Source organism: Sphaerodactylus townsendi, linkage group LG04, assembly GCF_021028975.2.
Source record: "Sphaerodactylus townsendi isolate TG3544 linkage group LG04, MPM_Stown_v2.3, whole genome shotgun sequence".
NCBI classification, from domain to species: domain Eukaryota; kingdom Metazoa; phylum Chordata; class Lepidosauria; order Squamata; family Sphaerodactylidae; genus Sphaerodactylus; species Sphaerodactylus townsendi.
The window spans coordinates 122,242,804-122,255,082 of NC_059428.1; the positions used below are offsets into that span (position 1 = coordinate 122,242,804).

The 12,279-nt window shown below is 40.8% G+C and overlaps 1 protein-coding gene across 9 annotated transcripts in view; it reads right to left on the reverse strand.

Annotated features, from left to right (window-relative positions):
* Positions 1-9,573: 9,573 nt before the first annotated feature.
* The window catches only part of LMO7 (LIM domain 7), a 199,779-nt gene continuing 197,073 nt past the window's right edge, over positions 9,574-12,279 (reverse strand). For all 9 annotated transcript variants that reach the window (XM_048492310.1, XM_048492318.1, XM_048492319.1 and 6 more), the window contains one exon: positions 9,574-10,575. In XM_048492310.1, coding sequence (XP_048348267.1) covers positions 10,553-10,575 — 23 coding nt within the window. In that variant the 3' untranslated portion in view covers positions 9,574-10,552. The remainder of the gene's footprint in view (positions 10,576-12,279) is intronic.

The following is a 12,279-nucleotide window of genomic DNA, read 5'->3' on the forward strand; positions in this document are numbered from 1 at the left end:
GTACAGTTGAGGGTTTTCTAATTGTGAGGATTGTGCGACAGTACTGAGTATATGCATCAAGTCTGTGTTAGAACTCTGAGCATGAACAAATCATTTTCCAGAACATCTTGAGTTGGAGGAACTGAACTATCTAAGTAATAGCTATTTAACATCTAAGCTGAACTGGAACTGAGAACTGGAACTGAGTATTATTAAGCCTGTGCCTAAAAAGAATGAAATACTGAATCTCTATGCCAAGCCCTGTTGGGGGGAAAGGAGGGGTGTAAATAAATAATACAAAATAAATGTAAAAAGATATCAGCACAAAGAGTGCTCAGTTTTAATGAAAAGTGCACAGGAGTTCCGCCACATAATATATAACACAAAGAAGATAAGGTAACATAAATAGATGCTTAACCAGCTGGCAAGCATAAACAGTCAAGTAAAACAAGGTATACAAAAAGGTCTAGGCACACTAGATCTCAAGGCAGGACAGAATAGCGGGCTGTTCTCATGCATATAGTGATTCCAAACAGCTTGCAGGAAAGTTTCGCAAAGCTGGTGGGGGAACGAGAAGACCGTCCTTTTCATGGCGACTTGACGCAATTCACTCACCTTCTCCGCTGAAGAGCATCATAGGATATTACCTAAGGTCTCTATAGATCGGGAAGGCAATCTTACCTTGCCAGAGTCACACTGGTCTCAACTCTTGCACCTCAAGAACCAGAGAGTCAAAATGAAATATCATGCCACTTCAGTATTGGAGAACTATCTAACGAAATTCCTCATTGGCTTAGTCTTAGACTACAGAAAGGACCCACGTTGTTTTCTAATTCTGATGCTGGGGTATACAATCTTCTTGTTCAGCAGCACTTTTTGCACTGATATCTCTTTATATGATTTTTGTTAGCCAGCAATCTGGGTGTAGCAGGTTTCTTTGGGTTTTGGTTCTCTGGTCCACTGCATCGCTTTTTTTCTGTGGGTTTTTTTTTTAAAGTTGGTGGACTAGATGGGTCACTAATCTGATTCAGTAAGGCTTTTTTGTGGTGTTGCTTTATATTGGCTGTTATGTTGTGGTGTTGCTTTATATTTTGAACAAACACCAATGAGTTAGGGGGTTTGGGGAGGGGGGGAGATGCATTACTTCATCAGAAACTGATGACTCATCCGAGGGAGAACCAGCATTGTGTAGTGGTTAATAACAGTGGACTCTAATCTGGACAACTGGGCTTGATTCCCCACTCTTACACATGAGTGGTGGGCTCTTATCTGGTGAATTGGCTTTTTCAACTCCTCCACAGCCTGTTGGGTGGCCTTGGGCTAGTCACAATTCTCTCAGAACTCTCTCAGTTGCACCTGCCTCACAAGCTGTCTGTTGTGGAAAGTGGAAAAGGAGTTGTAAGCTACTTCAAGCCTCCTTACAGGAGAGAAAGATGGGGTATAAATCCAAACTCTTCTTCTTGTTCAAAGCAAACCGTTTGTTCTTCCAGACTGCCGTAAAGATGTTTTAAAGATGCAATATTTGTGAATATTCATTCCGTGTTCACCATGCAGAAGAACAGATGGTGTTCCCTTCAAAGCATGCAAATGGTTCTCAACACTAGGCTTTTGAATGGATTCCAGGTCAGAAATAACACAGTGCCTTCAAATATCAGCTCCACGTAATATAGAAGAATAAATCTTGGTTCCCGAGATCCTCAAACCTGGATACACATCTCCAAAAACTGAAGATCTGTTGAACACATTGCTTAGCATTGTGGCCAGCATATTCAGCCATGTGTTGAGAATGGTACACTCAAATTAACTAATTGTGGCTCATGTATGGTAATACCATCCACAGTACTCTGCTCAAGGATAGACTATTGCCTGTCCAAATCAAAATTATAATAAATGCACCACTGCATGGATCTGCAGAAGTTTTGCAAAGCAGTTCAACATGAACACAAAATGATATTAATACATAATACAAAAATAACTTTGGCCCTTTCCCCACTTACCTTAAGCCCCGCACTACTCTCCTCAAGTAGTGCGGGGTCCTGGGGCACTCCCCACTACAGGGGCGGCGACAGCGCAGCCGCCCCGACGCTGCTGCTCTCGCGCCCCCTCAGCGCGCGGCATCCCTGGTGCTCCTCAAAACGGCACCTTTTGATGACCCTGCGCAGAGCGCGGGGTCGTGGGGACGCCCGGGCGCACACCAGAGATGCCGCGCGCTGAGAGCAGCATGCAGCAAAGGGTGGTCAAAGGTAAGTGGGGAAAGGGCCTTTCCTTTTGCCAAATGGCAACAGGGACAATTTTTACTCAGAGATTATTACATCAGAGCTGAAAAGGAAGGGAAGAAGGATACACGCTTAACTCCTCTGGTGTCATTCCTGCTCCCAGAAATTACACCAACAGGGAGAATTCAGTATACACCTTGATCTAATCAGAAAACGTAACCTGTTGAGATGCCCTCTCTCCTCTATTTGCAAGGCAAAGCATGAAGAGAGGTGAGCATCTGTTTGGTCTGTTTTGCTAGAACTGCCAATTTGAAAGCACTTTGCCAGTTCAAAGAAGGCATCCTGAAGCATGAAAAACAACCACATTCCTTTCCACACATAGCACTTACTGACTGATAAGAAATAGGGAGGGATACTGCTATAGAAATTTTGGCGCTTTCCGCACAAATGACTGAAAACATTTTGAAAACGAACATACATCAGGGTAAAGAGGGGGATTGAAATCATTTACATTTTCAATCCCCCCTCTATACCATGATGTTCACACTCACCCCCCTCAAAATGATTTCACCATTACATTTCCCCCCCTTTTGTTTTGCATTCTGTGTTGAATTGATGATGTATGTTCGCACTCAGATCCTCGAAACGATTCCACTAGTAAGTGATTTTTCCCTTTTGTTTTGAGTCGAGCGTTGAATCAATGCTTTAATGGCTCAAAGCTTCTTGTTGCGATTCTCTTTTCCTCCTACAATCAATGCCTTGAAGATTGCCCCTCCCCAACATACAAAAACAAAACAAAAAGAAATGAGCAAATAAGAATGGAGAGTGAGCTGGAAAAATGGCACCAAGAAGGAAGTTCAGGGGAAGCAGAGAAGTATGGGAAACGTAAATAAATTGCACAGCAACTGAAGAAGTTTTGAAAACGTTTTAAATTCAGAATTGTTTTAAAAGAGAATTCATTAAGGCTGCAAATAAACCGTTTGGGGGTAAAGACAATTGAGACCTCCATGAAGGAAATGTTTTGTGTCCTGCCTCAAAATGTTTAAAATGGTTTGTGCAGAAAGGGCTTTTCCCTTTTGCAGTAGCTCCTCCCCGCCACAAGTCACACAATGGATATTTTTGGCATATGAATTACAGTTGCCAAGTCTGGGTTGGAAAATTCTTGGAGATTTGGCGGTGTAGCAGTGGCGTAGCGCCAAGATGGTGGTGGGGGTGCGCAATGCACTGGGTGTGCACCGATGCGGGGGCATTCCGGGGCATGGTGGAGGCAGGCAGGGGCATGGCAGGGACGTGCCCCGGAGGAAGCTCCCCCTTGGTCCGGCCCTAGGGTGGAGCCTTGGCAGGGCAGTGTTTGGAAAGTGGAAGGACCTCAGCAGGATATAATTCCATACAGTCTTATCTTCCAAAACAGCCATTTTCTCCAGTCTATTTCCTCCATGGTTGGCAATCACTTGTAATTTTCAGAGAGTACCTGAAGTTTGAGATGTGATTGAGATGTCCATAAAACTGAGCTGGGGGCACTTTTCACTTAATTCCCTCCTAGCAATCCTAGGTATTTTCTGCTCATCCGTTGTAATCACTGGCGGGAAACATTTTCTGGCCCCCTTGCAGTGTAAACCTGAGTTTCAAAGGATCTAATAAAATTCACTAGATTGTTCACAAAATACGAAGTCTCCACCATTATGAGTGAAAGTGAAATCCAGCTGAGTGTACATATCTTGTTTAGGGAATCTGTAGCCCCGTAGAGTTTGTTAAAAGTTCAGGAGACTTGCTGAAAAGAGGCAGAAAATGAAATGTCTTCAAAAACAAGGGGCTCCTGTTACCAGTTGAGTATGAAGCTGCATAAACATGTCCTTCAGAGGGACAAATAGATGGTCTGGGTCTATTATTAGGGAAAAGGTGAGGGGACAGAAACTACCACCGCTAATCCAAGTCAGCCCACCTTACAGTTGACCTTTTAAAAGAAAAGGAAAAAAATCAAATAATTCTTCTTCTAGTTTCCCCAGAAATCAAGTGGGACACAGGAAACAGATTCAAAGCAAAGATCCTCCTACTGGATTTAGGTGTTTAAATCCAAAGGGTTTTGTCAAAGATCCCTGGTGGCTAACTAGTCAGAGCAGTTAAACAACATCTCTAGAGTTGAAAGACAACAATTTCCCAATCTGTTATCGTCACCTGATCTTGCCTCAATTCACACAAACTCTCCCCTGCATTTTTCAGTTCCATTTGAACAGGGTCACATGGCTCACTACTTGTACTGTTTAATAAACGCTGCTCAAAGGAGAGCTATAATGCTCGCCAGGTTTAATGTTATGCCTTCCGCATTGTTACACAGTAGATTTAACAATCAAGAAAAGTGAAATAGATTGTGTATTGGTGGCTTAGTTGAAACTTTGGCCCACCAATTATTGTACTGGTCTAGATTCAAGGAAATCAGATCCAAATATGTGGGTTTTACGCTTTTAATTTTAACTGATCTCCCTGACTTATTTCGATTATTTTACTTGAGCAATAATCCAGATCCTTCCTTTTGTGTGATGGTGGCGGATTTCCTTTTGGAAATGATCAAAAGCCAGCAGCAATTTTTTTACTTTTTATTTAACACTGTATTCTCTGCTTTGTATATCAGTCTTTCTCTTGTTTTATTTTTTATTTTACTGTTTTACGGGTTTTTTACTGTTTATTATGATTGATTGATGTGTTATCAAGAATCAAGTGTGTAATAACCTTTACAGCACATTGTCTGAGGGTGGCATTTGTTGTAGCTGTTTTCAGGCTACTTTCACTTGGGAGGAATGTCGTAGTAAATGGGATTTTGCATATTTATATACAAGGAGGAATTCAGTAGCAAAGGCATGATTTGTTCTCAGTCAACGACTTCCATCTACCCCGACTCCCCTTGGAAAGCAGTTTCTGCAATAGTCTGATAGTCTCTAAGCAGCCAAGTGTGACGATCAGAGCAAAAGATCAGCATTTTACAGCACCATTGAGAATCTCAATCTAATTTCTATTTTAACATTCTCAAGGTGTCAGCTTTTCATCATTTTTATTTTATAAGCTTGTTTAAATACCTTGCAGAAAACACCACAGCCCATACCTGGTCGGGTCTGCAAATTGCCTCCGGCAGCTACTTAACTAGTGGCTAGACCAGTTGCCTTTCCAACAGTTACAACATTTTAAAATTATTATTATTATTGAGATTATTTGTGAATTAAGTACCCTCAGGTCAGCTCAGACTATTAACCTTCAGAAACCCGTCGGGTATTTCCATCTCTCCAGTCTTAATTTTAGCTGTGGAAGAGGTACCCTATGAGCCAAAGAGACCATTTTGGCAAAAGCCTTTTGAGATAGTCCCATCACAAGGATCAGTTTGCCTTCTAATTTCAAAAGACTAGTTGGCGATCACTGAAGAGATGAGGACATAATATCACTTCAGTTGTACCTAAACACTGCCACCTTGTGACTTAAAATATATAAAGAAACTTAATGATTTGTACACTGGGGGGGGGGGCACCATTTTGAGACTTGGACCCAATACATCTTTGGTTTTTTGAGGTTTGAAAGATGAATGTTGGATCCAAAGGTCATTTTCCATTTTGGCATAACATAACTTTCCTGCCTTCTTCCACTTTTTGCACTTTCTGAAATGCTTTTCCTGAGGGATAAGGAAGCCTCCAGAACAGCATGGCAGGTGGGCTGCCACAACATGAGAGAAATATGTAGCGCAATGAACAGGGTAATGTGCTTTGGGAGAAGCACCCCTGAAAAAAGCCGGCTCACTGTTTGTGAAAAAAAACAGGGAGTTTGTGTTGGGATTTTGTAAGTGTCTGTCACAACTCCGTTATAAAAAGGGTCAACTGTTGGTATGTAAACAAGTTGCTGAAATAATTATTTATGACCTGATCTATTGATTAGCTATTGGTCAGTCAGATAGCCATTGCTTACATGTTAGTGAGCACGTACATCTGAATTTATAAAGTTAACTCTGTCTCTTTGCTTGAGCAAACATGATGCCACCCCCACGACCATGAGCACAAGAGCAGAGAGGTACCGAGATGTAACCAAATGTGCAGTAATGTAGATGTGCGACAGGAAAGAAAGGATTGCTTATATTATCTCTATTATATTACCCTTTATGGTTAGTAAACTCATATATAAAAAGCAACTGAGAATCTATCTCTTCTTTTCTACTTTGCTAATAAGACACACACATACCTACCTAACAAAGATTGTTGGCTCAGAATGGCCTTTTTGCTGCAGAGAAGAGACTCTTAGATGTCAGTTGCTGAGTTGAGAAAGGGAGAAAGAAAGTTTTCGCTACTTGGCTGTGTGAATTTTTACAAGTGCTGTTTGGCAAAAGGACAGCTGGAGTCATGTCAACAAATGCAACCTCCTTGATGGAAAGCACAAGAGGCAACACAACCCACACCCTGGTACACTCAAGTCAGAGTCCCGGTCTCCTTCCACTAAGGAGATTAGAGAAAGATAATTTTATGATATGGCGATGCTGTGTGGAACAAGCATTAACTATACAGAATATTGATTATGTCTTAAAACAAGCCCCCCCGCCGCCCCTCATGATCCAGGGGAGGCAGCATGTAAGCAATGGCTATCTGACTGACCAATAGCTAATAGATCAGATCAGGTCATAAACAGTGACTTTAGCAACTTGTTTACATACCAACAGTTAACCCTTTTATAACTGAGTTGTGACAGACACTTCCCAACAGATACAGAAGATGAACTTTCCAACAGTCACAGAATACTCAGAAATGGCAAAACTAACAATTTTAATGAAGAACAGTAATATAGCGAAATTTGTAGAAAATTGGAAACTTTTTACAGACTACCTATTGAGAAAATATGGTAGAAGAGAAATAATGGCAGGATTTAAGAGTTTTTAAAAATGGCAGACTGAAATAGTATATTAGAAATAATATAGAGTGTAACTGATAAGATGTTTTATTTTAATTAGATGCATGAACCTAGAATTGATTAGAATTCAATAGTGAGACAACGGGAAGTCATTATTTGGATATTTTCTTGTTCTCTTCTTTTTGTATTTTATGATTGTGTTTTGTACTGGTATGGTGAGGTGTGAAAGTGTTTATGTTTATTATTATTTCCTTTTGTGTTTCTATATGTTGAGAATATATATATATATATATATATATATATATATATATATATATATATACATACATATATACATATACGTATATGTATGTATATAAAGATTAGTGACTTTGTGATTGTGCATTTAATCATGATGCAATGATAGTAGCAACCAAAGGAGGAATGCTGGGAGGGAAATGAGAGAATCCAGTGGAAAGTGGGTGGAGAAATGGAGGAGTACACTCGTTCAAGTTCAGATTCCTGGCAAATGAGAGGAAAAGGATGGAGTTTGAAAATTTGTCCTCTCATTCATTAGAAGTGCAGTGGTGTCGTAAACCTGCAGCATAACTGAAAAAGTTTCCCAAAGTGAAGGTGGGCTTGCAGCCGAGGAGAAACACTGTGCACAAATGGCCACAGTCAGTGCCCTCTGCAAGCACTGGGTCATTACTGACCCACGGGATAATGTCACATCGGAACATTTATTAGGCTATGATTTGCCATTGACTTCCCCAGTTGTTTACACTTCACCCCCAGCAAGCTGTGTACTCACTTTACCAACCTCAGAAGGCTGGAAGGTTATGTCAACCTTGAGCCAGCTACCTGAAACTGTCTTCTGTCGGGATCGAACCAGGTCATGAGTAGAGCTTTGACTCCAGTGTGACAGCTTACCATGCTGCCCCACAGAAGCATAAAAGCAGCACATTATTCCCCTTAGGGCAAAGCACATACATATAAACACAACCAAAGAGTACACACTATTCATCACCCAAAAGATTCTTTTTAGGGCAGAGCACTGTTCTCAAGTTTTCAGTATACAAAATTCCACTTGCAGATAGGGCCACAATTTGACTTTGTGATGGTCTTTGACTTTTTAAGAGAACCAAGGAGCTACACCAAGGTTGATACATTTTGTAAAGATGCCCATATAACGTTTTCAAACAACTTCTAATCATAAAATCATATGATTAAAGAGCTACTGACAAGTACTTTTATCAGAAATTGTTCCATTTATCACCATCCACGCTTGCTGCCATTTTAACAAAGTTGCTTGGGCGGATAATGAACAATCGTGGTTGCTGCAGATTCAATCTGCCGTTGCAAAAGTTTCCCTCTGTCTATAATAGTTATTCATTTTAATATCTCACCTAAAACTCAGGGCAGATAAGAACGATTCTCGTGCTTCATGTTTTGTTATCAACATAGCAGTGTCTTTCCAACTAACTTCGGGGAAACCCTCGGGTTCTCTGGAAGCTTATCAAGGTTTTTAAGAAGCTCTGATGCAGTTGGGAAACCTGAACAATAGCTTGTTCACTACTTCCCATGCCCCTATGCAAAATCCAGGAATTGTGTGTGCATGTGAGAGGGTATAAACTCCATTCACATGGAATCATGGTAAGGAGCAAGTGGTCTGCCCCAAGACAAAGTGAATCATGTCCACACCCTAGAACATTCCCAGAATTCACACTGCAACACATGCTTTGCCAGACACCTTAAGGCTCTTCAGCAAATAAGTCAGAGGAGGAGGAGGAGGAGGAGGAGGAGAAGAAGAAGGAGAAGAAGGAGGAGGAGGAGGAGGAAGAGGAGGAGGTGGTGGTGAAGGCGGCGGAGTTTGGATTTATATTCCACCTTTCTCTCCTGTAAGGAGACTCAAGGTGGCTTACAAGTTCCTTTCCCTTCTTCTCCACAACAGACACCTTGAGAGGTAGGTGGGGCTGAGAGAGTTCTGAGAGAACTATGATTAGCCCAGGGTCACCCAGAAGGAATATAGAAGTGCAGAAACACGTCTGGTTCACCAGATGAGCCTCTGCCACTCAGGTGGAGGAGTGGGGAATCAAAGCCGGTTCTCCAGATTAGAATCCACCTGTTCTTAACCACTATACCACGCTGGAAAGCACTAAAACACTGAAAAACATGCTGTACTGAAAATGCTATTATTTTTGCAGTTTACTGTTTTTAATAGCATTTTGGTAGCTTTGCAGGCTAGTATCAACAGAAAATTGCCTTCAAATTCTCTGAATGATTAAACATATACAACATTAGAAACGGTAAAGTGCGTTCAGTTTCTCCATTCTTGTACTGATTTTTTTAAAGGTAGCCAGAGAACGTTGCAAACTGAACTTGGCCTCACATTACAGATAATATTTTCCTATCAAGATCCATCCATTCATCCATTAAATTATCAACCCAAACTTTCAACAGACTTAATTAAAAAGGTTATATTATATGATTAAGGAAGAATATGATCCACAGATTGTAAGCCAGATTGCCTGTTATAACAAGTTTATCTTTATTTAAAACTTAGAGATATTCAGTCAAAATTTAGCTCAATTACCCTTATGATACCCTGGTATAGATAAACAGAAGCAGTGGTAGCTTAAGCTAAGAACTGTTTTACCAAAATGAAATTATACCCAAGTCTAACAGTTTTTTCCTGCAGACGTTCTTCCCTCAAAAAGAAGGTAAAAATACAAGAAATCTATTTCAGTGCAGCTTCAGCAACTTTTATTTACAAATACAAAATAAGTCAAGAGGAGGAAAAAAATATTCAATCTCATTTACTTGAGGTGAATATGGAGTTGCATTTTTCAAACCTAAAAAGGAAAAACAAAACTCACAAATGATTCCCCCCCCCCACTGGATTTAATTGTTCAAGCACAATGAAATACTGATCCCCGAGCAAACAGACTGAAATTTTATATTTTAGTCTTTTAAAATATCATATGACTTAGGCTTAGAAACTGAAATACAGACAACAACCACCACTGTGTGTCTTCAAATGCAATTTCGTTATAATTCTGCGGAACCCTGGAGAATGTACATCAAAATTAGAAACTGCAAGTACAAATCCATATTTATTTTTCGACAATGCTCATTAAAGAGCATTAAAAACTCAAAAATAGCCTCTTCGTACATAATTGAAAAATTAAAGCTATTTGACATAGCCTCCAATGTTCCGACGCATTGACTCCCAGGTATTGATTTCTCACTTGTGTATATAGTTATGACAGTGTACAATGAACAAACTGTGTGTGTGTGTTTTGTCCAGAAGAGTTTTACTACGATTACTTCCTTATAAATAACTAAATGTTAAGTTGAAAGTATGCAATGCATTTTCTACGTAATCTAAACAGGCAAAAATATATATATTTCTTAAAAAACGCACACACAATATATATATTTATAGATCTACAACAGCAGCTTCCTCCGTTATCTGTAGAAGAGTTTTCGTATTTAGGTTTCTATCACATGTTGGTTGGCTGTCCAGCTGTTGAGAAAAAGGGGGAGAGAGAGACAGAAAGATTTAATTTAAAGTGGGTGGCCATTTAAATAAGGCAACTGTTAAACTTTGAGTAATTGCCCCATTCACAGATTTCTAAAAGCTTTCTTTTTAATGCAGGGGGGAGAGGGAAGCAGTTTCACGCTGCCTTTCAGACATCTAGACTTCTTAACAGCTGGGAAAGTGTTTTTCAAATGCAGTTATGTTTTCATGTAGCCAATAGAGGGAGCTCTAGAAATAACAGGTCACTCCTATGCACACAATAGTCCAACTTAAAACATTATTGAGACTAAATCCAGCTATGGTGGGAAACACATCAGTTTAGCTACTGTCAGAGCCTGAAAACTTTGAAGGAAAACAAGCAAAGGGTTGCAGGGATAACAGGTTAGCAGAGTAGGCAGCAGACTTTCAAGGATCGTTGTTTATGGCCTAAAATTGTTTGGTTGCTGGCTCCAGGTGGGAAAATTCCTGGAGATTCAGGAGTGGGGATAGTGAAATCTGGGGAGGGAGGAATTTGGGAGGGTTGGTAAAATGCCATAGAAAGCCTCCTCCAAAGAGGAAGAAGAGTTTGAATTTATACCTTCCCTTTCCTGTAGTAAGACTCAAGGTGGATTACAAACTCCTTTCCCTTCCTCTCCCCACAACAGACACCTTGTGAGGTAGGTGGGGCTGAGAGAGTTCTGAGAGAACTGTGACGAGCCCAAGGTCACCTAGCAGGCTGCTTGTGGAGGAAAGGGAAAACAAATCCAGTTCACTGGATAAGAGTCCATTGCTCTTAACCACTGCACCACACAGCCATTTTCTGTAGGGGAACTCATTTCTGCCTGCTGGAGTTCAACTGTAACACTGATAAATCCTCAGATGCCACCTACAGACTGGCAAACCTATGCAAATGTAAAGACTAAATAGCTGAAAAGCTCCTTGAACAGCACAAATTATTTTCTTGTTTCTCATTGCTAAACTTCAAAGTTCACATTGCCATCGCATTACCACGAAAGGCTCAAAGGCTGATGGAAGCAGCCCTCTTGATCCCCTAAAGTTGGAGCAATCTAGATGAATCCTAATAGAAGAGGGCAAGTAAAGGGTTTAATCCATGCAAGGCATAGATGCAGACTAACCAAATAAAAGCAAGCGGTTTAATATAAGGTTCTAGGACATAAGAAAATCAAACAAACAGGAAATGGCAGATTTAACATAAACCGCATCCAGCCAGTGTTTCTCAAAATGGTATTTAGTGATGCCTGGGGATCTCGGGTGATCTTACAGGGTGTCCTTGGAAAGTGAGAGGAAACAAGCCGATTAACTGGTGGGAACCACTTCCTCTGCGCCCTGGAACTCTCAAGTGGCACCAAGAAGATCCAATCTGAATGAAGCTGTCGCGGTTACTCTTGGTATAAAATTGAAGAGATTTTTCCTTCTGTTTTCCAGTGCCAAGGATTTCAGAGTTTGCCTACAGATAATACTACCCACTGGCGGATTTCAATACGGAAAATTTGGGTTCCATGTGATGCTGGCCTCTCTCTTAGGGATGACAGCCTCCAAGTGGGATCTGGGGATCCCCTGGAATTACAGGTCATCTCCAGGCTAGAGGTAAGTTCCTCTGGAGAACATGGATGCTTTGGAGGGTGGACCCCACTGAAGTCTGTCCTCCCTAGGTTCCATCCTCAAAAACTCACGAGTTCCCCAATCTGG